At 34.8% G+C, this 26,729-nt stretch overlaps 2 protein-coding genes across 2 annotated transcripts; both read left to right on the top strand.

The window, feature by feature from the left end:
• Positions 1–1,491: 1,491 nt before the first annotated feature.
• On the top strand, positions 1,492–2,094 carry LOC120196488. Its single transcript, XM_039198294.1, has one exon. It carries the CDS (start codon positions 1,655–1,657, stop codon positions 2,042–2,044), a length of 390 nt encoding a protein of 129 aa, XP_039054225.1. The 5' UTR covers positions 1,492–1,654; the 3' UTR covers positions 2,045–2,094.
• A 1,591-nt stretch (positions 2,095–3,685) lies between these two features.
• Positions 3,686–26,281, top strand: LOC120196526 (probable serine/threonine-protein kinase At1g01540). The gene is made up of 6 exons (XM_039198319.1): positions 3,686–3,714; positions 3,810–3,979; positions 20,221–20,351; positions 20,463–20,675; positions 21,035–21,291; positions 26,257–26,281. Exons 1-5 carry the CDS (start codon positions 3,686–3,688, stop codon positions 21,179–21,181), a joined length of 690 nt encoding a protein of 229 aa, XP_039054250.1. The 3' UTR covers positions 21,182–21,291; positions 26,257–26,281.
• Positions 26,282–26,729: the final 448 nt, after the last annotated feature.

The raw sequence follows: 26,729 nt of genomic DNA on the forward strand, positions 1-26,729 counted from the left end.
GTGATTTCAAAACGACGATCGGAATTCGGACGGCGTCGGGATCTAAGTCGGAAACCGGCGTAGGGGGAAGGGAATTTGGGAGAAATTGAGGTGTGGTTTTCTGTTTTGAAACAGAAAACCACGTTTATAACATAACATACCTAACTTTCTTGGGTAAATTCAGGGTTTGGTCCCTAAATTTTCTTTAACTCTAAAATAAGCTCCAAGTTTAAAAATCTTTCAATTTAGTCCCCATAATTTACCGATTTTCATAATTAAAACCTCCAATTTCAATTAAATATTATTTTGAAAATATTCGGGTTGTTACACATAAGATTATTAGTTTTGTGGGTACATTTTAAAAAGTACCTGAAAAAATCTATCTCCAATACTAAAGTTTATGTACATTTTACAAGCACCTAACAAAGATTAAAACATGCCTATAGAAGGTTTGAATGGAAGTCTATTGATAATATCATAAGCTTCATATAAGTGACCGGCTCGTGCAAGACAGTCACCATACAAGCACAGTGATTTGTTCTTGGAGATGCCACGTGTGTGAGAGATTCACCCATCAAAATTAAGTATATGACACAGGTCAATCTGGATTAGTCAGGGTAAAACTCTAGAGAACCGGGAGGACAACCAAAATAAATAAATAAAGGCTTATGGGTCACTATTGGCCCTGCGGTAAACTCAATTTATCAATTTCGTCCCTATCATATTTTTGCATCAATTTAGCCCTCAAAATTATTTAGGGTATTCATCATGACCTTTTTAACTAACAGAATTGTGAGGCTTTTGCATCTGTGGATTAAGTGATTATGTTAAAATATTTTATTAAACACAATGATTAGAAAAAATTCTCAAAAATTATTATTTATTTAAGTGATATTAAGAGATTAGGTCAAATTTTTGAAGATTTTTTCTGACAATTGTATCTAGTAAATATTTTTAATAGTTTATTATTTATCGAAGATTAATACATATCACGTCGTCATCAAGCAACGTTTGTAATATTGAATGATTTGAAAATTACTGGTGTTCACAAACACAGAATACTAACGGATTTTGAGTGCTAGTATAAACACCTTAAACAACTTCGAAGGTTAAATTGATACAAAAAAATAATAGGACGAAATTGATAAATTGAGTTTACTAACAATGACTTTTTAAGTAATAAATAAATTTCTTTGATTTAAATCAAGACTTACCTCATCCACAACATTTAACTCATACGAAAATCCATTAAGTTAATTTTCAACTTTAATCACATTAAAGATTTTGAAGTTACAAAATTAAGGTAATGACGGACTTATATTCTTGTCCCTAAAAATAATAAATTTCTAATGATTTCACATCATTGTCGGGAAGTTCGATTTGAGATATACCACTGTTATATATGACCCTACATTCATCAATAAGTATCATGACTTGAATCAAGATATGTACTCAGCGACAACATTTAATTTGTACGGAAATCAAGATAGGCACTTCGCTGCAATCCCTGCAACTGCCTTAGCTATGGTTTGCTTCCTTAAAAAGCTGTGCATGCACCGGAATTGTTTTGTTTCTTTAAACTCTTTCCATTGGATCAGACTCAGATGTCTGATCGGAAAACTGGGTTTATGGCAGACCAACTATCAAAGACAACTTCGATCTTCGGTTTACGATTATGGGCATTCTTGGAGTTTGTGTTGGAACAGCTTTTGTTCTCTTTCTGTTCCTCATTTCCCTTTGGCTCGCTTCAAAACGAACTAAACGGAAACCTTGTTCCAAACCAAGAATCCCGATTGTTTCCAAGGAGATCCAGGAGATCAGACTCGAACCCCCAAAGCCTCACAGGACTCAAATTCAAACTGACCCTGACCCTGACCAGAGTATAGAAAGGCAAGCCTTGATTCTTCCTCTTGAAGAGGAGAGCCCTATTGGTTATCGTGGAATTCACATTGAGATTGGGAAAGATCATGGGATTTCATACCCGGGTTTATCCACACAGACAAGTGGGGAGGCACGTGTAGCTGGACCGGTGCCTGAAGTTTCACATTTGGGGTGGGGGCATTAGTACACTTTGAGGGAGCTTGAGGATTCCACAAATAGATTTGCTAATGAGAAAGTGATAGGCGAGGGTGGCTATTTTGGAGGATAACTGTCAGGTTGCTATCAAGAACTTCAAGAACTTGCTCAACAACAGGTGATTTTACTCGCTACCATCATCTCAATTGCTGAACTAACTAGTGACATGAAGCATCTGGTAATCTGCAAGGGACAAGCTGAGAAGGAGTTTAAAGTTGAAGTGGAGGCAATTGGACGAGCTAGACATAAGAATTTAGTAAGGTTGCTTGGTTACTGTGCCGAAGGAGCTCACAGGTAGTCTGGTTTTGCAGTTGTATATCTCAGTAACTAAATGACATTTCATGCAGAAAACTCTTGACAATTACTTGTTGCCGTATTGTTAGGATGCTGGTATATGAGTATGTATATAATGGAAATTTGGAGTAGTAGCTTCATGGGGATGTAGGGCCAGGGTTTCAAATAGCGGCTGTTATTTTGCGGTACTGCCGCCGTCCGAAAATGATATTGTCCGAAATAGTGGTGTGAACGCGAAATCACACCGATAGCAGCCTGAACGCGGAATCATACCGATAGCGGCCAATAGTAGTCGTAACTTAACGGGTAATGGCCGATCGCTGCGATAACGACCCGCTATTCCCGTTATTTTTTGTTACATCAAATTAGTCGAATACAACAAAAAACGAACTGATTAAAAAAAGGGAAAAAAGAAAGATAGGAGAACTCACCTTCATCACAGATAGCCGGAAAGTTTGAGGGTCATTGCAATCCAAATTACCGAAAGGTAATTTCTTAAATCTAGGGATTGTTGTTTGGTTTTAGGAAAAAGGTGGGTTTTAGAATTGAGTTTGGGGAACAAGCCGAGTCTTCTGAGACTCTTGGACCATCCCCGACCAATGTGGTTGGCCGTCGTTTGTGTCCATGACCGATGGACTACACGGTTGAGGGGGCTCTAAAATTTTCCTTGGTTTTGAGAAAAATGAAGAAATGAAAGGTGGTATCAAAATCCAACTTTTGGGTTACAAGCAACCATATGAGCGAAGTTGTTTTTAGAGGTGGGGTTTCACGAATTCGGCACATGGGTAAATCTCTCAATGAGACCCTTTCCATTTGTAAATTTTCCTTTTAGTCATCAAATGAAAATTTCAACTTTTTGATTCAAGATTATAATTTTGTTTCAATTTTCGTTTAGTCCCCTGATTGAGACTTTTATGTATTTTAATTTGGTCTCCAAATTTTATGTGTGTTACAATTTAGTCACTTTTCGAGACTTTATTAATCTTTTGATTTAGATCTTTTATTTTATACATGTTCATTTTATTAAGTTATAATATGTTATTTTCGTAAATGAATCATAATGGTTAATTAATTTTTATCCATTTTACTTTTTTTAGAGTTTTTTCTATGCTGATAGTCTTACTTATTTAAATAATAATGACTCTTTAAAATTATAATTATAATTATTATATTTTAAGATAAGTTGTGCGAATTTTAAAAAAAATTCACGACCGCGACACTTGCAGTGACTGTGATGGCATCCGTTATGTCTACAACGCGATAAACACAATGCGACTGTGAACCCTATTTAAATCCTTGGTAGGGACTTTTAAATCCTCTGACTTGGGATATTCGGATGAATATAATCCTGGGAACAGCAAAAGGGTTCGTTTGAGATCACATGACTTTCATTTTGGATTTTATTTGTGTTATTTTCTTCCTGCTTTGGTTTAATTTCTCATAACTGGATTGTTTATTAGGTTAGCGTACCTTCATGAGGGGCTTGAACCTAAAGTTGTTCACCGTGATATTAAATCAAGCAACATCCTTCTTGACAAGCGTTGGAAACCCAAGGTTTCGGACTTCGGCCCAGCCAAGCTCTTGGGATCTGACAGCAGCTACATTACAACTCGAGTTATGGGAACATTTGTATCGTAACCGGTTTTTGTCCGGGCACGAATTTTTTATTTGGCGGGAAAAGTGATGTGAATAAATAGTTTTTAAAATAATTTGGGAGTCGCCATCGGCCTTTTGGGTCAGGTAGGTCGAATACCTAAAAATCATCCTTTTAAAGAGTTTTTAAGAAAACATCGATTAAAAGATAAACTGATCTGCGTTTTAACCAAAAATTCGTTCTTTTTAATAATAAAAAGGGATTCGTGGTCGGTTACGTTTAGGGAATGATTAGTACCCCTACAACGCCCAAAATTGGTACTTTTTAATTATAAATTGTCTCTATTATTAGAAATTAAAAATTCAAAGATATATTAAATTATAATCTTTTTTTATTTCAAATTTATGATTTTGTGAAAATATATTAATATAAATAAGATATTTATTTATTTAGAAATATCAGAAAATGGCTTCTAGGTTCTTTAAGACAGCTCTTTTCTTTGATATAAAAATAAATAAAACATTTATTAAAAGTTAATATAGGATTTATAAAAATAAGATATTTAGTAAAAATATCAGAAAACGAACTTCTAGGTGTTTTAAGACAGTCCTTTTCTTAATATTGAAAAATAAATATATATTAAAATATGATTATTAAAAGTAATTTATGAAATATAGGATTTTAATAGAAAACAAATAGAATAAATAAACAAATATTATATATATATATATATTTATTTATATAAATAATAAAAATAATAATAATGAAATAATAATTAAAGCAATAATAATAATAAAATAATATTGCAAATAATGATTAAAATAAAAGGAATTAAAAATATAGTATTAAAATGTAAAATATTAAAAATAAATAGTCAAAAATGAAAATTTAATGATTAAAATGTAAAATTATAAAACTAGAGTCCTAATTCGAAATATATAAAAGGTGGGCATTAAAAGTGTAATTTAACCATAATTCATAATACGGGATTAAAATAATAATTACTAAACTATGAGGGACAAAATTTGATATTTACCTAAATATATATATATATATATGCTGATAAGGACTAAATTAAAATAATATAAAATTAGAAGACTAAATTAAAATAATCAAAAATTGCTTTCAGTGACTAAATTGCAAGGTATACAAACTTGGAGCACTGCGGACGGGGTTTACCCTTTATAAAATTACAGAAACACCCTCCCTCAAAACGGCGTCGTTTGGGAGAGAGTATTTAAATACCCTAAACGGTTGTCCCTTCAGGCCAGCATCCTCATTTCTTATTTCTCTCTTTTCTCTCTAACTGAGAGAGAATTTTTAACTCTCTCGCCTCTCTCTAAAACTGAGAGAGAGACCACCGGCTGGCAGCCGTGCTCCAGCGTCAGCAACCACCGCTGCCGGTGGCCGAAAAATTTCAAAATTCCCAAGATAAAGATCAGAACATCCTAAAGACGAATCTGATGTCCTTTTTCTCTAAAAAGCCTTGTAGTTACCTAGATCTACATAAATACTCTCGGTATTTCAATTTCTTTTGCGGCGTGTGGAGGTTCTGACGACGGCGTAGCTTCCTCGGTGGTAAGTTTTCTCCCTCTATTCTCTCTTTGCTTTTTGATTTGTTGCTATGGGTTTTGTTTGACTTGCTGTTGTGGTCTTTTCGGGTTCTTGCTCTCGTTTCTGTTATCTCCGGTTCTTCCTCTCTGTTCCTTTATTTTGCAGGTGTGGTGGCTTTTATAGCCACCACCGAGGCTTTCATCGGACCGGTCCCTTAGGAAGCTTTCGGTGAGTCACAATAACTATGGTGGTGACTCACCATAGGCAACAACGTGGACGATCAGAGTCGTGGCAGCAGAGCTTCTAGAGGCTTCGGCGGCGAGGTGGTGTGGCACTGGAGTGTCGGCAGCTGGACGTTGGACCACCTGGCAGAGGCGACGGCTGGCCTTCTGGAATCTTGGAGGCGGCGGCAGCAGTGCTAGGGTTTAGAAACCCTAGCTGAAACCCTAAATGTTTAGGGTTTTATTTTGGTCTGGGTCGGTTCTGGTTGGGCCTGGTTGTAATCAGGCCAGAGTTGGGCCTTCGGGCCTGAAGTGTAATAAAATAATAATATTAATAATAATAATAATAATAATAATAATAATAATAATAATAATAATAAAAACAAAAATAATAATAGTAATAAAAATAAATATAATAAATATAATAATAAAAAACCAAATGTAAAAAAAACTAGTGTATTCAGCTGCCCCTCTTTGCTCATTCTTGTGTTAACAAGAATAGGGCAAAGACGAAAAGACAATAAGTTTTTTTCATTTAACTTCATTTGATTATGATGGTAATGTTGAACAAAATCTTCTTTGGGATTAGTTCTTCTTATTATGAACTTTTCCACTGGGGATGATAATTTGTCTCCTTTTGTAATGTAATTTAGCAAAAAGTTAACAAGTTCTTCTCATTATGAACTCTTTTACTGGGGATGACAATTCATCTCATTCTGTGATGTAATCTGGAAATGTTGATGTTGATCTATCTCCTTCTGTGATAGAATCATGCAAAAGATTGAATAAGTTCTTCTCATTATGAACTTTTCCTTCATTCTTCAGATGAGTTCTTCTCATTATGAACTCTCTCTGGAAAAGTTGATCCATCGAGTGATAAATTTGAGCAAAAAGTTGAACAAGTTCTTCTCATTATGAACTTCTTCTTCTTTCTTCAGATGAGTTCTTCTCATTATGAACTCGCCCTGGCAATGCTGATCCATCGAATGATAAATTCAAGCGAAAAGTTGAACAAGTTCTTCTCATTATGAACTTCTTCTCATTATGAACTTCTTCTTCCTTCTTCAGATGAGTTCTTCTCATTATGAACTCGACCTGGCAATGTTGATCCATCGAATGATGAATTCAAGCGAAAATTTGAGCAAGTTCTTCTCATTATGAACTTCTTCTTCCTTCTTCAGATGAGTTCTTCTCATTATGAACTCGACCTGGTAATGCTGATCCATCGAATGATGAATTCAAGCAAGAAGTTGAACAAGTTCTTCTTATTATGAACTTCTTCTTCCTTCTTCAGATGAGTTCTTCTCATTATGAACTCGACCTGGTAATGCTGATCCATCGAATGATGAATTCAAGCGAAAAGTTGAACAAGTTCTTCTCATTATGAACTTCTTCTTTCTTCTTCAGATGAGTTCTTCTCATTATTAACTCGACCTGGTAATGCTGATCCATCGAATAATGAATTCAAGCGAAAAGTTGAACAAGTTCTTCTCATTATGAACTTCTTCTTCATTCTTCAGATGAGTTCTTCTCATTATGAATTCTTCCAGAAATGTTGATCCATTGAATGGTGGATTTGAACTTTGCTAAAATCTTTAAAATTCCTGTCAAATATTCAACATGGATAAAATAAATGAAAATGCTCCTATTTTGCAAATGTCTAAATATGATGCATGAATGTTGATGCAATCTTCATTTGACTTCAAAATGGTGAACTCGATTTTCCTCCACTTCATCATTTATTGCCAGGGTCACCTCTAGATATCAGTGTAGCAACTTATGCTATCAAGCTTGCATTTCTGAAGAACCATCTGATCAACTTGTATCTTTATGTCTTCTTTGCTTCATGAAAGTCTCAGAAGAATTGTTTCATTTGTGGAACTCTTGTCGTAGTCAGAACTATGACCTTGATGCCCCATTTTGTCTTGGATAAAACCAACTTTCTTTGCTTGGAGTTGTGCAGAAATCCGATAAAGCTTTCATCTTTGAAAAGAGAATCTGTCATCTTTAAAAAGGGAATCTATCATCTTTAAAGAGTGTAGATGTAGATATACCTGACTCAGCAGGGATTAATTAGAAGAGTAAAGTCTGTTTTGATTTGACTCTTGAAACATATCATAAGGAGGATTTATCCTAATTCCTTTCATGTCTCCACTTCTAATCCAATCTAGAATACGGTAACTTGGACCATATCATATCGAGATGCTTAACAACAACATGTCGTTCAACCATAGTTGGCTCCACTAGTTTCTTGTTGTTAAAATTTCTGTTTCCCTTCTGTGGAAAGAAATCTTCATCATATCTCATCTTATAATCTTGGGGTTGAAGAAGAAAGACTTCATCTTGGATCAATAAATGGAAACCATATGATCGTAACATTGGTTCAGCATCAGAATAGCAGGTTCGTAAAACATTTGACAGCGTATTCATCCTTTCCTGTGGCTTCTTCTCAGATGTTCGTAAAACATTTGACAACACATTCATCCTTTCCTGTGGTTTCTGCTCAGATGTTCGTAAAACATTTGACAACACATTCATCCTTTCCTGTGGTTTCTGCTCAGACGTTCGTAAAGCATTTGACAACACATTCATCCTTTTCTGTGGCTTCTGCCAAGATTTCTCAATCATTGAAGCTCTTTGCCTAGTGTTCAAAGCTTTTGAATGACGTCACAAGACCACTTGAGAACAAAACTTAATAGGAATACAAATGAGATGCTGGTGTGACCAAAAAGTTGATCAAATTCTCAAGATATGCTAGTGATGAATTGAATAAGAGATACCAATTGATCTTGATATTGTCTCAGGCAAGGGTAAATGTGATATTGATCACGTTTTCTTCTGTAATGAGCGTTGTAGGAATTAGAAACACACCCACTATAAGAGCCATGTATGGAAAGATATCCGTAGAATTCTTGATGCTGGGGATGAAACGCACATGATAAACCAAATAGATGAAAACTCGGTTCAGTCTAGCTGGCAATGATAACCCCAGTAACATCGGGAAAGAGCAATATACATGAGCTTATCTCTTCAATGTCATCAAGTAAACAAAATTGATATGAAAAACAGCTTCGTAACCTCAACAGTATGGTTGAAACTAACTGACAGGAATCTCAAAGAAATATTTTCAATTATCACCGACACATAAAAGGCCAAATTCAGATTTCGAGGTCTCGAGGAACTGATCCTTGGATCGAATGGTCTACAAAGGGACCATTTTTATTCATGCAACCATGATGTAGCTTAACAAAGAACACACTGTCATGTGACACATGGTTTAAAAAGATTGGGTATTTGAAACCATACTTGCTGAATAAATATTTGTTCAACAACAGGACCCTAATGCAACTGCCTGATGAACGAAGCAATTATGTGTAGTCAGATTGGCTGTTATTGTTTCACCATTTTCATTCTTCATATTTTTCTGTCTCATTGGAAATATCTGCTCAAGTCAATGATTTTTAACACATGATGATGTGGGCCTTCAGCATGCCCTAGTATTTGTTGATACGATCGTTCAAAAATGCATCAACAATCCTAATTCTGATTGAAATGGACTTTCAGCATGCCCCGATATTTGCTTCTTGTTAATCTGAGCCTTCAAAATGCCCCCACATGGATCTGTCTGAAGGAACCTTTAAAATGCCCCAACATTTGATGTTACAGATGTTAAAAGTGTGCTCAACATTACTTCTTGTTGAGATGAGCCTCCAAGAATGCCCAAATATTCATATTGTTGTGAGCCTTCAAAATGCCCCAATATTCTCTTTCTGATTGAAATGGGCCCTCAAGATGTCCCTCTAGATTTGTCTGATTCACTCTCAATGTCTGTTTGACTGAAATGTCATGATCCCCACGAGGTCCAATTTTGACAATGAACTGTTGTAGGTACTTGTAGCTTTATTCGCGCCCCAAATTTGTTTATCTTGAATACTCTCATTCTGGTGTCATTTAACAGTAGTGTTGTCAAGTAACTGGAGGAATTCTCTTCATGTTGTCACAAACTTAAGAAGTACTCAATCATTCTGACAGAAACGTCTGAGATTTGTGTCTTCTGAATGAGGTGACCATTTTCTGTATCTGGAGGGGTCTAGTCAGACAGAGTAGTATAAATTGCTTGGTAATTCATTCCAGGCTGACATAGTGAACCTTGTTTTCAGTGAAGGCTATTTCTGGAATATACTTTTCTATGGGCGAGAAACCAATTTATGTGAACAGTAATCTGATGCAACAGCAAGACTTACATATACAGTGGTACAGGCTTTTGAAAAATCTGCATCCATACAACATGTTGATTCTGATAACAACTCATCTGATTATGAAGCAATATTTCAAGATGATTTCACAGATATTGATAGTTCTTCTGATATTGAGGAAATCCTGAATTCTGATTCTAATGAGGAGAGTAAACTGTTATACTTGACAAAAATGGGATTCTCAGAGGCTGAGGCTTCAATAGCCATGGAGAGATGTGGTCCAGATTCATCAATTGCAGAGTTGACAGATTTTATATGTGCTGATCAAATGGCTAAGGCTGCTGACGTACTTCTTTCAGTAGAAGGTAGGAATTCATTATACAATGACCCCAATTACAAGTAAAGGCGAAACTTGGGCTATGATTTTTGAAAATGAAGAAGCAGAGGAAGCTTGAAAAGAAGCTTCTTAATGAAGACGATCATGCAATTCATCTTTCAATTCCAATGATTGGTTCTGGGGTTTCTACTGAACCAAATCAGACAACTCAAAGAACACTTCCAGAAGATGCTATTGGGTCTCCTTATTTCTACTATGAGCAAATTCATCTTTCAAATCCAATGATTGGTTTTGGGGTTCATACCAAATCAGATCAGATAACTCAAAGAACACTTCCAGAAGATGCTATTGGGTCTCCTTATTTCTACTAAGAGAACGTGGCACTTGCTCCAGGTAATGTTTGGACTGGGATATCACAGTACTTATTCGATGTAGAGCTAGAATTTGTAGATTCAAAGCATTTTCATGCTATTACACTGAAAATAGGCTATATTCATAATATGTCAATTGAGAACAGATTTCCTCTTATCTTGTTTTCTCCACGAACTATACATGATATTTTTCCATTGACAAAGAAATGATGGCCTTCCTGGGATCCAAAAACAAAGTTGAACTATTTATAAACATGTAGAGGAAGCTGAAAATAGGCTATATTCATAATATGCCAATTGAGAACAGATTTCCTCTTATCTTGTTTTCTCCACGAACTATACATGATATTTTTCCATTGACAAAGAAATGATGGCCTTCCTGGGATCCAAGAACAAAGTTGAACTGTTTATAAACATGTACAGGAAGTTCCAAATTGACAGAAATGATCTGTAAGGCTCTTGAAGCTTATGACAATGAGCCACCTTCGAGTGTCCAGAAGTATGTTCTTGATGAGTGCTAAAAATGGAATCTGGTATGGGTTGGAATGAATAAAATTGTTCCACTTAAACCTGATGAGGTGGAAATGCTTCTAGGCTTCCCTAAAAACCATGCACGAGGATCTGTATAGAGACATGTTCCATGGTGGTATCAATGTCCTGTCTTTTTTCTGGGATCAGTGATGCAAAGGTCGCCTTCTACTGTCTTGGCATATCTTTGAAAATAGATGTGCAAAAACTGAATGATAATCAGTTGGAGCAATTGATGAGTAGATTTAACGGACTCGATCTTGTTGTCGGTGGCATCAAGCGTAACAACCTTACTGGAAGAAATAAACATCATCAGGATGAACTAGAAGATTTTTTTGTTGGTGCATTTTCTTGCAATGACTGCTACGACAACTCTCTCTTCAGCTGCTCCAATATATCCCACTCTTTTCGAATCATGGAACGGTTTAGTTGACAGTAAAACTGGTTATCTTCAACTTTTGGAATCCTGTAACCAATGTTACCCTATATAAAAGTCCTATAAGGGTAGATTCTGTTCCAATGTCTTATTCTGTGCCATAAGTCCTCAAATTCAAATTCAACAATCTTCTGAAGGACATAATGGATATCATCTTGACAAAGAAAATGATCGGCATAGAAGAAGTAGCAATGATTTATCAAGACTTGAGCCAATATCACAGTATAATCAGAGTGCAGTTGTTGACTTGTTCATTCCCATAATACACCTTAATGGGACTTAAGGGTAATCGTTCCTGATGGATTGCTGATGATGTCACAGGAGAGTGTTCTAGGTACTATTCTTCAGACTTTCTGGCTTCTTGGACCACTTGCTTTCAAGGAAGTGAAATGCTTCACCATTCTGGCCTCGTTCATTCTTTTTCTATAACAGAGGTAGAACATGCATCAACTTGCTTCAAGAACCTTTCTCATTTGAGACTGTCCTGTTTGAAAATGTTTTTTCCTCCTTTGTTTATTGAAGAATGAAAGAATTTTACAAAGTATTGCCCTTCTCAGGTTCACAATAGAATCATATCATAAACAATGAGTTTAATGAATATCAAATAAATCAACTACACTTTTAAATCATTCAAAAATCATAGTCATATGGCAAGTGTCAAAATTATTGACTGATTTGAGGTGTAGGTTGATTCTGGTAAAGTAAGGTCTCTCAGGTTCTCAAGTTAGTCCAGCATATATGTCTCTTTGGGCTTCCATTAATTTGAAGAAATAGTTGTTATGCTCATCTTGTAAAGATGCTTCTCGTTTCCAGACTCTCATGAACGTCTTTGGGATGTGCGGTGCTTCATTAAGATCGTCTCTTATGTCATTGTTGCACCATTCATTATTCGAGCCACCTTTTTTAGGTTTTCAACTCGAATCCTCCTTTGGTTTCAAGATGTTATTTAAAATTTACATCTTGAACCCCCCCTTTATCATTTTTCATATCATGCATTAAAGATTTTAAAAACCAATTTTTGCAAATAAAAAACAATCTTGAGAGGCGGAATGAATTCTGAAGATACCCTCTTTTACTTAGAAATCCATGTATGATTAGAATGGACTTTTCAGGTACGTAACGTAGGCCATGGCTTATGGTTACGAAAGAAAGGGATAAAAAGGCACAAATAAGTGTTTAAGGGTAATCAAACCAAGGATCAATTTATTATGATGCCTTCACCTTGCCTTGCTTAACTTGGATATGCTTTATTGGGGATTTTTCCATCATTTGGATCCCTCTAGACTGCCAAATTTTGGATTCATTTCCATTTTCTCATATCTCCAGCATTTCTTGCTCTTCTTGTTCGTACTTGATCAACCTTGTAACTTGAGGCTCAATAAGTCACCCATCTTGATTCAATTTTCCTTTTTCTTCTTCTTTTTTTTTCTTTTTTTTCTTTTCCATTTTTCTTTTTTCCTTCTTCTTTCTTTGCTGGATGAGTATAATACTTCAATTGCTTTGAGCACCTCCTTTTCCTTTTGCATTTTGGAGGTTTTCCATTACTCTTGATTGGATTGATCTTCAAGCACTCTTTATTTGACATACCTTGTAGTTCAAAACTTTCTTGACTTCATGGAAACTTGTCTTCGTAATAAAAATGTATTGACAATCTTTATTCTTGTGAGCAAATATCCTTCACCTTGCCCCCTAATGTGGAGGGTGATCATTGGTTAGGGTTGAATCAGAAGAAAAATCATTCAGGCTCAAGTGGGGACAACAAAGGATATATATATATATATATATATATTAAAGGATAAATGAAACAATGTCGTTCGTCATCTCATACACAGAAACCTTTATAAAAAGAGGTATCTCCAGGGGATGAATATTCAAGATTAATTTTACTTACATGAAAAATGTAATTAATGTATGATATATTTATTTCAATCAATCACTTTCCCCTTCTTCTTTGAGTATGCCATAATCACTCGAAATTATCATCAATGAGTTGGTCCATGATGCCTCATCTCATCTCTTCTTGCAGTAAAATTCACGGATAATTGAAAGTTTGGTTCTTTTGAGGTCTTTTGGTTTATGATGGTTTTGTGTTTGGAAGGATAAATGTGTGACTCTTAAAGTCAAGTATATAGTGGAAGGTAATATCATCAATTAACTCTATCTGATAAGGTAAACATCTAGAGTTGGTGTCTCAAAAACAGGTAGAGACATTTCTTCAGAGTCTTAGATAAATGTAGTGTCAAGATTTGGTTTTGGTAAGGGTCGAGTAATTGGCATTGGATGGGATATTGAAGATATAATTTTACCACTTGCCAATAGATCTATAACTCTTGAAAAATTAAAAGAATATTTAATCTACTTGATACTCAATAATCTCAAGATTAAAATTTGACTCCTTCCTCATAACCATAAAAGAAACACATATTTATTTATTGCACAAAAGGCGGAGAAAGGAACAAAAAACATATTCAAACAAGATGTTGAAAATAGAAAGTACTACAGTGATAGATAACACTTCCACTTGTTTATGCATCATTACTCCTCTATTGTTGGGTATGTACTTGGCCCAGGATTTTTATCCTTATTTGCCCCCCATTTCTTGATCATTTCTTGTGTCAAGACTCCCTTGTCGACGAGCGTCTCTATTTCCTTTAACAGTGACCAACAATTCCCTGTTGAATGTCCAGATACTCCCAAGTGAAAATTACAAAAGCTATTTTGATCATAGCAATGGGCATAAGGCTTTGGTGACACCTTCACCAATCTTGGTGTAATGTATTGACCTTTAACCAAATGAGGGTACAAGTCTGAGATAGATTCTTGAAACACCTTCAGAGTTTTTCTCGCTCGCGAGGCTATCACTTTCTTTGATCGTTCTGAACGAATGAATACTCTCATGTTATCGAGGGGGTTCTGAATGCCCATTTCAGCTATAACTGGGGTAATATTAACCAGATTTCTTAAGTTGTCCTTTACCTTACTAGTTTTCGGAAAATCTGATACATGTATCTGAGGTGTTTTCTGGGTTATATCTGCCTCATTCTTTCTTATACCTATAGGCCAATCTCGAATTACATCCATGGGAGCCTTTTGATTTCTTTTCCCATTTTCTTGTGCCCGATATCCTTCGTAAGATTTGGTTACATTAGTTTCTGTTGCAACAACGGTTTCTGAACATTGAACCTTAACCCCTTCTTTTATCTTGCATTTTTGAATTGCTTGCTCTAAAGGGTCTTGGAAATTTCCCTTAAGGTTACCAGGAACCTTAGCTGAACAATTTGGAATTCCAGTCTGATTTATCCAAGGAACTTCCTTATAGGTCCAATTCTCATTTGGAGGCCACTGTGATTGATCAAGTTGTGGAGTAATTGATCTGGCTGAGAGCATTTTTGGATGCAATTTTTCACTCGAACAGTGGAAGGGAGGAAATTGAAATCCCTGCACATTCTTTTTCTTCTTGATCACTCTATAAGGTTTGGCACCATGTTTAACTGAATAAGACCTCACTGTATTAACTCCAACTTCTTTCTTGACTTTAGTATTGTCAGAGCCTCTTATCTTGCCATTCTTGATAGCCATTTTGATGATTTCTCCACTTATGATGATGTCAGAGAAATTATTAAGGACAACCCCTATCATGTGATTAACATAAGGAAATTTTAATGTGCTGATGAACAAAATATTGAACTCTTTTTTAGTCAATGGTGGATGTACTTGAGAAGCAATGTCTTTCCATCGTTGTGAATATTGTCGAAAGCTTTCATTGCACTTCATATTCATGCTTTGCAACATTGTTCGATCAGGGACCATATCAGTCATGTGCTTGTATTGACCCAAAAAATCTTGAGCTAAATCCCTCCAAGAACGTATTTGAGTACGTTTTAGCTGATTATACCATCTGGATGCAGACCCAGATAAACTGTCTTGGAAACAGTGGATCAACAACTTTTCATTCTCTACATAGCCAGTCATATGATGACAATACATAGTGATATGATATGAAGGGCATGTGGTTCCATTATACTTCTCAAAATCTGGAACCTTGAACTTTGGTGGAATAACCAGGCCAGGGACCAAACTTAGTTCTTTGGCATCAAACCCATAAAATGACTCAACTGTCTCTATAGATTTTATCACATCTTCTATATTTTCCAGTCGTTGAGTGAATTTTTCCTTCTCAACTGATTTGTTTAGGTCAAGGACCTCATTACTAATACAAAATTCATCAGGCTTCAACTCAGAAGTAGTAGAACAATCAGTGGGGAATGATGCTCTAGCTTGATATGGTGAGTTCTTAACAGCGAAGTAAATCGGTGATTGAATTTCCTGGGGTACAGAGGTGAACTCAGGAATGTGAACAGGTGTAACACCCAAAGAATTTATGGGGTTTTCAACAAGACTCTTTCCAGCTGTCTGGTGCTTCTCAATCATTTCTTTCATATTGTTCAGTAGATCGATATGAGAATTTGTGATATTAGCTTTAATTTGTGCCAACTTGATCCTCAATTCCTCTTGTATTTCTTTCTGCTCTATCTCAAATTTGGCTAGCCTATCTTCAGTTTCTTTATACATTTTTCTTGTGTCGTGCTGAGCGTTCTTGCTTCAAGGAAAAACCAAGATCACTTCGTTTGAAATCCTTATTTTAATGAATGAATGTTTTAATGTATTATGACATAAAAAAATGCAAAGATGCCAAATGTAAATATGCAAATGTAAAAATGTAAATGTAAATTATTTAATACAAAAGCAAACAACAAATGCAAAATGAAAATACAAAAATACAAATGCATGTATGAAAAGGTGTTACTCAAGAGTGATTATCTTAGAACAGATTTCATTGATCGCAAAAGTTTCGGTACATCAAACAAAACTTTACATATAGGGATATATTTCATTCCTAACTTCTCCAAAGCCAAATTAGTCTATCAGCTTAAGGGACATATTGCTTGTCTGGACTGCAACTTCTTCCATGACATTCTCCTTCATCTTCTGTGTCACTTCTCGGAGTTGCTCATTTTCCCTTGTAAGAGAACCTTTCTGTCCAAGAAGTTCTTGAACAAGATCTTCATATATGTTGCAGTTCTTTTTCAGCTTGGTGACCCCTGTGATCCAATCTTCTGGGGTGTTTCCTATGCCAGCATTTTGAAAGGCTTGACTAATCTTCTGGAAATCTTCATGCATGGCTTCCATTTCTGTGCTCAATTTCTTGTTTTGGTCGTTCAAGTCCTTCAAATAACATGCTTGAGCTTCATAAAAACCTCCTCCACTCTGAATGCCCTGACTGATGCTCTTACCATAGACTGCTTTTGGTATCAATCTGGCAGAATCTTTGTGGAGTACTTTTGGTATTAATATAACATGATCTCTGTGTGCATTGCTAATTTCTATCTTCAGAGTTTCTTCAGGATGTCTTTCCTTGGCCGCATCATATTTTGTTTGATCATAAAACTTTTTGTCCATTTACGATTTCTTTCCAATTTGATGAACAGTCTTTCAAGTCAACACCTTTTGATTATGCCATGATCATGCAATGCAAATAAAAGAAATCAAATATAAACAAGTTTAAAGCAAACAATATGTATGAAAAAAATGAGAAGTGAAAAAAAGAAATTGGTTAGTACCAATTAATGGAAAGAAAAGATCCTATTTATCAAAGTATAAATCCTAACCTCATGCTTTCTAGTTCCATGCTTTGTTTGGAAAAATTAACCTAACTACATGATTTTTAGTTCGCAGGCATTTATTCAGAAAAAATAAATAAATAATGAATAAATTAAAAGCTAGAACTTATTTCTCCTTTGTGTACACCTACGGACAGAGGTTCAATACTGTCTTAGATCAGGTGAAGTGCTAGGGTTTATTATATGCAGGGTTTCAGTTCTAGGAGTAAAGGTACCCGAATTGTCCTTGTTGATGCCCCTTGGGCTGTCAACCCTCAATCCTAGTCCATTACAGACCTAAACAGATCGAGTTCAATTCGAGGGGACACATTTCTCTATGCCTGACACGGAGAATAAATTCTCATGAAGACATAGAGCATATGAACCCCGAAAGTTACTTGCTAGGTCTGACACGGAGAATAAATTCTCACGAAGACGTCGCTTTCACTCCCACCTAAAAGGGACAAAACTCAATTATAGAGCTTTATGTTATGCAATGCACGTATTGTGTGTGAGGAGAAATGTTCAAACCTCTGACAAACAAATAAATAATGAAAATAAAATACTTGAAAATAAAATAAAAAAATTAAAAAATAATATACATATAAATATTATGAAAATAATAAGTATATATAAAAATTTTGAAAAAGAAAGAATTATAAATTAAATATATGAATTTTTAATTTATAATTAATAGAGACAATTTATAATTGATTTTAAAGTTTAACCAGTCCCCAGCGGAGTCGCCAAGCTGTCGTAACCGGTTTTCGTCCGGGCACAAATTTTTTACTTGGCGGGAAAAGTGATGTGAATAAATGGTTTTTAAAATAATTTGGGAGTCGCCATCGGCCTTTTGGGTCAGGTAGGTCGAATACCTAAAAATCATCCTTTAAAAGAGTTTTTAAGAAAACATCGATTAAAAGATAAACTGATCTGCGTTTTAACCAAAAATTCGTTCTTTTTAATAATAAAAAGGGATTCGTGGTCGGTTACGTTTAGGGAAGGATTAGCACCCCTACAACGCCCAAAATTGGTACTTTTTAATTATAAATTGTCTCTATTATTAGAAATTAAAAATTCAAAGATATATTTAATTTATAATCTTTTTTTATTTCAAATTTATGATTTTATGAAATTATATTAATATAAATAAGATATTTATTTATTTAGAAATATCAGAAAATGACTTCTAGGTGCTTTAAGACAGCTCTTTTCTTTGATATAAAAATAAATAAAACATTTATTAAAAGTTAATATAGGATTTATAAAAATAGGATATTTAGTAAAAATATCAGAAAACGGACTTCTAGGTGTTTTAAGACAGTCTTTTTCTTAATATTGAAAAATAAATATATATTAAAATATGATTATTAAAAGTAATTTATGAAATATAGGATTTTAATAGAAAACAAATAGTATAAATAAACAAATATTATTATATATATATATTTATTTATATAAATAATAATAATAATAATAATGAAATAATAATTAAAGCAATAATAATAATAAAATAATATTGCAAATAATGATTAAAATAAAAGGAATTAAAAATATAGTATTAAAATGTAAAATATTAAAAATAAATAGTCAAAAATGAAAATTTAATGATTAAAATGTAAAATTATAAAACTAGAGTCCTAATTCGAAATATATAAAAGGTGGGCATTAAAAGTGTAATTTAACCATAATTCATAATACGGGATTAAAATAATAATTATTAAACTATGAGGGACTAAATTTGATATTTACCTAAATATATATATATATGCTGATAAGGACTAAATTAAAATAAAATAAAATTAGAAGACTAAATTAAAATAATCAAAAATTGCTTTCAGTGACTAAATTGCAAGGTATACAAACTTGGAGCACTGCGGACGGGGTTTACCCTTTATGAAATTACAGAAATACCCTCCCCAAAACGGCGTCGTTTGAGAAAGGGTATTTAAATACCCTAAACGGCTGGCCCTTCGGGCCAGCATCCTCATTTCCTATTTCTCTCTTCTGTCTTTAACTGAGAGAGAATTTTTAACTCTCTCGCCTCTCTCTAAAACTGAGAGAGAGACCACCGGCCGGCAGCCGTGCTCCGGCGTCGGCAACCACCGCCGACCACCGCTGCCGGTGGCCGAAAAATTTCAAAATTCCCAAGATAAAGATCAGAACGTCCTAAAGACGAATCCGGTGTCCTTTTTCTCTAAAAAGCCTTGTAGTTACCTAGATCTACAAAAATACTCTCGGTATTTCAATTTCTTTTGCGGCGTGTGGAGGTTCTGACGACGGCGTAGCTTCCTCGGTGGTAAGTTTTCTTCCTCTATTCTCTCTTTGCTTTTTGATTTGTTGCTATGGGTTTTGTTTGACTTGTTGTTGTGGTCTTTTCGGGTTCTTGCTCTCGTTTCTGTTATCTCCGGTTCTTCCTCTCTGTTCCTTTATTTTGCAGGTGTGGTTAGGAAGCTTTCGGTGAGTCACCATAACTATGGTGGTGACTCACCATAGGCAACAACGTGGACGATCAGAGTCGTGGCAGCAGAGCTTCTAGAGGCTTCGGCGGCGAGGTGGCGTAGTATTGGAGTGTCGGCAGCTGGACGTTGGACCACCTGGCAGAGGCGACGGCTGGTCTTCAGGAATCTTGGAGGCGGCGGCAGCAGTGCTAGGGTTTAGAAACCCTAGCTAAAACCCTAAATGTTTAGGGTTTTATTTTGGTCTAGGCCGGTTCTGGTTGGGCCTGGTTGTAATCGGGCCAGAGTTGGGCCTCCGGGCCTGAAGTGTAATAAAATAATAATATTAATAATAAAAATAATAATAATAGTAATAGTAATAAAAATAAAAATAATAAATATAATAATAAAAAACCAAATGTAAAAAAACTAGTGTATTCAATTTGGACTTGTATAATGCCTCTGTTTCAATCTGCCTGCACCTGTGCTTTTGTGTACTTGGTCATTTCTAACCGGTAGTTTCGTCTTTTATTGTAGTTATGTAGCTCCTGAATATGCTAGCACTGGTATGCTGAATGAAAGAAGTGATATGTATAGCTTTGGGATTCTTATTATGGAAATAATTACCGGGAGGAATCCGGCTGATTATAGCCGGCCTCCAGAAGAGGTTCGTACCACATATCTAATCCAATAAAATTTTGTTGGTTGTATATGCAAAAAGATTATTCCTTGTTGCTCTCTGGTGTTGCTTTTTGAGTAAAAGTCTAGATATTTCCAGGTGAACTTAATTGAATGGCTTAAGAAGATGGTTGCTAACAGGAATCCAGAGGGAGTGTATTGGATCCCAAGCTACCTGAAAAAACCTACTTCAAGAGCATTGAAGCGAGCTCTACTTGTAGCTTTAAGATGTGTAGACTCAAATCCGCAAAAGCGACCAAATATGGCACATGTCATACACATGCTTGAAGCTGAAGAATCCCCCTCCAAAGATGTAAGTACACAACTCCGCTTGTAACTTCTCTAAAAATTGCAATGCAAGTCGTGTAGTGCTTGATAATACAAACATCAGATGTGATTGCAGAATCCACATGAAACCAGCTTCATGAGTACAGAATGCATGTGTAGCAAACTGTTACTCTTGTTTCGTTGCTATGAATATTATTTATAGTGCATAGATTTTAGAATTTTCCTCATCATGCAAATTGATATATCTGGTTTATGTTCTTGAACTTTAATACATTTTTTCATGGTGTTCAAAACCGTGTCCATTAGAAGTAGAGGAAACCGAAGTTTTAATTTTGACGCTAGAGGAATCCCTTTTGATTCATTGGTCTAAGCAATTTTTTTCAGGATAATACTAGAGCCGGAAGGGATGCAGGACACTACATTGTGACAGCACTAAGAATGAATCGGCAGAGAAAATGGTGGCAGACTCGGATCACCATGAAGTTGCAGTACATGCTGATGGTGCATAATCATGCTTTCGTGATACCATGAATGCGAAGAAGAAAAGCATCGGCTATAATCCGAAGTTGTTTGAGGTGAATTGCACATTCTTGGTTTCTTGTTTAACATCTTGGAATGCCAATTACATGATCCCTTTCGTTATTTTTCGATGTTTATTGCCGTGTCAATGGCTTCTACTAGATATCTGATGTAACTTCTAAAGCATGTACAGAATGATCGATTTGTTTTATAGGTGGGACAGTGAACTTTAAGTTTAATCATGTGATTCAGAATCAAATTGTCACTGAACAATTGGATCCTCAACTATACAAATTAAATTCTGGATGATGAGCCCATTTATGAACTATGAAACTACGCTTGGCCATTGAGTTGCAGTAGTTGGATGGTCTTATCGTTAATACATATTAAGGTCCCAACATCAATCTTCATAAACACATAAAACTGTAGTTGATAGCCAGACCTTCGATTAGACCTTTCAATCCATCTAACTTATGTTGCATTTATGTTATTTTCTGTGACGTTAACGCGTTTAAGATAATTATTTATTTGGGTAAATTATGTTATTGCCCGTTATTGGTCATATTTCGCCGCAAAATTTATATCAAAATTGTCGTAGTCCACTCCTCTTTTTTCTTCTATGAAAATCCATGAAAACCTATTGAAAAGTTTGACGTATTAATACTCTGATATTTTTCAATGACCATTTGATGAGCCTAGTTTTGAATATGTTGTTCGTCTTCTTGAAATGTTGTTTTTTATCGTTTAGATTTTCGAACAAACACCCAAAATCTTGTAAATCTAAGAAAGCCTCCAAACATCTAAAAAATGTTAGATTTATTTAATTTAATTTCATTGATTTTGAGTGTGTTTCGTGGAATAATAAACATATGAAAAGAATGAGGAGTGAAATGCAAACATTTTGGTATCGATTTGTCGTGAAAGATTATCGATAACGGGCGGTGATTGGCTATCGACTGAAAAGTATAGTGCCAAAAAAGTAAATTGTTGAAAAGTTTAGTGACAAAATTAATACACCCCTAAAGTTCAGTGTCTAAAATGACGTCATTTTAGGCATTAGAACAACTGCATCAAAATGACATCGTTTTGGTATGTTATTCAACGTCTGCATCCGTTAGCCATATCAATTTCCCATTATTAACTTAACGACAGAGTGACATAATTGAATGTAAAACTAAAGTTTATTCTTATAATTGACAAAATTAAAAGTTCAGTGGTATAAACGAGTTAGCAGACAAAGTTCAGTGGTATAAACAAGTTAGCAGACAAAGTTCAGTAGTATCTAAAGTAGTTTTCCCTATTTTCTAACCGTAGGTGACCAAAACTGAACCAAAACCTAATATTATGCGTAATTTAAAAAAAAATTGGGAGAACAAAACGGAACTATGAAAATAGGTGATAACTAAATACATAGTTTATCCTATATATTTTTATTTATTTTCTGCCAATATAGCCTGTAGACCATAATCCCCTACATCTTTTGGTCACTTTGTTGTGGTTGAAGTAGTATAATTTTTTAGTTGAGAGGTCAAACAAAGTAAATATCAATGTCAAATGAATATTATTCTACATAATAAATAAAAAGCATTAGTACATCAACAATTGCTCTTGCAAATTAAACAGAACAACTTGAGGAAATCGAGGAGTTGCTCTGTACAATGACAGTCGTGTGACTTGAATCTTCGAATCTAAGAATGAAATATAAACAGGCAAACTTGTGGTTTACCATATATCTGTAACAAGAGGATTTTAGTCAAAATTATGGCCAACAACCACCGCAATGGGACAGGTCTGGCATGCATATTAGCAAAGTTGGAGTTGAACAGTGGAGAATTTTCTGTGGTCTTTGGAGCAGCGGCAGCAGGCGGAGGCGGCAACATTGGCAGGACTTTGCAGGTGCCAGATGTAGCATTGGCCTGCCAAATGCAACTATCAACTGTTAAAGTGCAAGATATTGAGAGTCAATGGAGCAAAGAGGGAATTGGGAAACATCAGTTGCATATGAAATGTTTACAGATCTTGCAATAGGCTATACATCCACATGTGAGATGACCATTGGCGACATCAATAGTATATGGTTGTATGAGATTCAATTTCACAGTTGAAGAACCTGGTGAAAATCAACAACAATGAAGTTCGGCCAGAAATCTCCAGCGGCTTTATGGTAAGTGTTGAGCATCTTAACAAGTGGAGCTGAATTTTCTGTGCAAGCTACGACTCATTCGAATTGGTCGAAAAATAGTTATGGATAGCCAATGATCTTAATTTCATATTTATAGGAGATGATTCGTCACGGTTTGGAAAGGAACTATCTTTCATCCCATCATCTCCATCTGCAATTTCAGATCAAAACAGCCTTTTACATCCAAAGACAATCTAAAGTTTGCTTCTAGGTTCCACCAGATACACATACAGATAGGGTTAAAAAGAGCAATGATAAGCACTTGTAATATTACCTCATCACAAAAGAAAACTAAAGAAGCCGCCGCATAAGAGAGAATAGCAGCCATGAGATTATAAACTATATATTCGAATTGAATCCTTATTAGTGGGATATCATCGGTGCTTATTAAGATGTATAATAAAAATTACAATATGACATGACACATGCTAAGTTTATAATCTCATTGCTCTTTAAACTTTTAGATGAAGAAAAACTATAAAATCTTGCACAGTCGACAAACTAATAGAGAAACCCGAATTCGTAAAAGCCAAAATCAAAAAGCATTAAAAGTCAAGGAACCTGGGTGACCATGGTGTACAGGGGATTCTATTAGCCCAAACTTCCCCATACCTCTTTCGAAATAAACAGGGCCGGCCCAATACATGTGTCAGATGGACTTTAACCCAGGACAACATGTTTGAGGGGGGCATTTTCTGCTCTTTGACCTTTTCCAGCTTTGGAACTTGGTTTATGCGTGTTTGGACATCATGTCCCTAGTTAAGATCAAATTCTGGATTTTGTTATCAGGCTGACTTTTATTTTTGGGTTTTATGAAATGAAACTCTTTAGCCCTTATTTCGTAAATTGTTAAAATATATTCTTAATATTTTTTCATCATCTTTTCCTCCCAGTAACTTTACTTAAAAGTATTCATAATATTTAAAACTGTTTGTTATCGGGCAGTTGACTCAAATGATCCATTGATGAATCTTTGGCCCATGATTTGAAGCCTTGAACTGAAACTATCTGTTGCGGTTCTGATATGTGATAATCATGGTGTTGTTTACTTTCCTTTTTTATCTTAATGAACTACACTTGTTTAATTATTTATTCACTGTATATATTTGGAAGCTATATTACATGCATTATTCACTTTTGCTATAGTGTTTGTGTTTGGCTTTGAGTTTATAGGGATATGGTGCTTAGATCCTTAAAAAAAGTAAAACAAATGCCTATAAAACATGGCATGTTTGTTAGAATAGATGCACAATTGCATGTAAGTCTCAAAGTTCATAATTAATTGTAAATGATTAATATTAAGTTATGTTGTTTCCCTGTTCTTTATTCTAAGGTAGACTCTGATGCATTCATCTTTTCAACGCTTGTTAGTTTGTTGATGATTTCTAAAACATAATGGATGTTGATGCAGCTTCTTTCAAAACAACTGGAGCCTCTAACTGAGCAGCTGTTTATGAATATCCAAAAGTTGCAGCAGTCATCCCAACAGGCTGAAGATTCTTTGTCACAAGGAATGGAAGCATTGCAACAATCTTTGGCTGAGACTTTGACCAACGGTTCACCTCCTGGTCCCTCGGGATCATCTGGAAATGTGGCAAACTACATGGGTCAAATGGCCATGGCAATGGGACAGCTAGGAAGGGTTCCTTCTTCAGGTACTTTCGTTATGTGTGCGGTTGTAGACACCCGTTTTTGTCCGAGTTAAAAAAATATTATTAAATTATTATTATTATTAAGTGTGTTTATATTTTTGTGCAGGTCAAATGTGACCCAATTATAAGCTACAACCCAGTTCAAGCCCAAGAACCGGATCCACTCAGTAATCCATCAGCAGCAGACCAACTCCCAGACATGAGCTGAGCCATCGATGAGCCATGGCCGAGCCATTGAGCCAACACTGACGCATTGATTTGCACAAATCATCTACAATGATAGATTACCTGCTTCAATCAGTTAAAGTCAAGCAAATTAATGATTTCACCTAAATTAGTCAGTATCTTACCAAATACGAAGAAAATCAAGATGCAACCATGAAGATTTGGTGAGAATATCAAGCATAAATTAAAGGGTGTTTGAACAGATTGAGGGGAGGAGAAAAAAATACGAACATAAGGGGGAAAAAGGATTGTAACATGGGGTTGGCTTCTACTTTCTAGCTATTTTTTTTATTCGAAAGCAATGTAATATTGGGAGTTCTTCACTCATTTTCGCAGGAAATACAAAAAAACAAAAGGTCTTTCGATTTATTTTACTAGTGTGAATGGTATTTGTGTTTTGTTTTGGTTTCTTTTCATTTTTTACATCAATAAAAATAGAAATAAGAAATAAAGAGAGGCTTAATTGTTACCTTGATCGGTTGAATCATATGGCGGTCGGCGTTGAGAGCTTCGGAACTCTCGGGAGTGAAATGAAAGGAAAGAAAAGAGGAGAAGTCATGAGTATGAGATGGGAAGAAGAGAGACACGGCTTAGGGTTAGAATACACTTACAATTAGGTTTAGTGTTTAGTTAGAATATATATAAAGATATTTGGGTTAATTATTGTTTAGCCACCGAATTTTAGAGAGAAAATTAGCTTTTAGTCACTCAAAGTTAAGTGTTTTTAAAACGGCTATCTATAGGGTATGATTTTTAATTTAGCCTTTTATGTTTGTCTTGATTTAGATTAACTATAATTTTTAGGGTTATTTGATATTCGGGTCATTGTATATTTCTTTGTAATTTATTTAGGTCATCAAGTCAATGTTTGTGTGTTTATAATTTTGTCTCATTAGTTTATATACGTTTAATTATGGTCCCAAGTTAATGTATATAATTTTTACTGAATTTAGACATTTAACTTTTAAATTTCTGCATGTTACATTTTTGTCTTGAGAGTGTTTATGTTTATTATATTTTTTCATTTATTTTTTTGGGTAAATTATCATTATATTTAATTTTTTTTATTATGAATAGTTTTTATTTCAACTCATCACATTTGTAGATAGATATTTTGAGTTTGAATTTATATTTCATTTTATTACCAATTAAATAAAAGGATCATATTTTATGATTATTTTATATAAACATTTTTATCCTATAAATATAAATAAAGTAGCTATAAAACTTGTCGGCACTTGCCTACAATTTTTGTTACTCCTTTTCAGTTCCATTGTGGACTTATTTAAATTACATTTCATGAAGCAGAAAGATCAAAGCAAAATCTTGAATAGTGTGTGAAAATAATGGTGGGTTCCATGAATTATTTGTAGTTTGTTTGCATATTAGTGTTTTATTGTTTAATATTTCCTACTTTTTTTGTCCTAATTATTGTTGTTTAGCTTTCCAACATAATACTATTATTATTTAGTCTTTTTAATGACCTAGTATGCTTAGTTTC

Source organism: Hibiscus syriacus, unplaced genomic scaffold (assembly GCF_006381635.1).
Source record: "Hibiscus syriacus cultivar Baekdansim isolate YM2019G1 unplaced genomic scaffold, ASM638163v2 tig00117034_pilon, whole genome shotgun sequence".
NCBI lineage: Eukaryota > Viridiplantae > Streptophyta > Magnoliopsida > Malvales > Malvaceae > Hibiscus > Hibiscus syriacus.

Bases quoted from the DNA above. Each gene is read 5' to 3' on its own strand.
- LOC120196526 (XM_039198319.1), top strand. From the start codon at position 3,686: ATGAATATAATCCTGGGAACAGCAAAAGG. The intron at 3,980-20,220 runs TATCGTAACCGG...TCTTTTATTGTA, and splicing joins TCGAGTTATGGGAACATTTG to GTTATGTAGCTCCTGAATAT. The intron at 20,676-21,034 runs GTAAGTACACAA...AATTTTTTTCAG, and splicing joins AAGAATCCCCCTCCAAAGAT to GATAATACTAGAGCCGGAAG.
- LOC120196488 (XM_039198294.1), top strand. From the start codon at position 1,655: ATGGGCATTCTTGGAGTTTGTGTTGGAACAGCTTTTGTTCTCTTTCTG.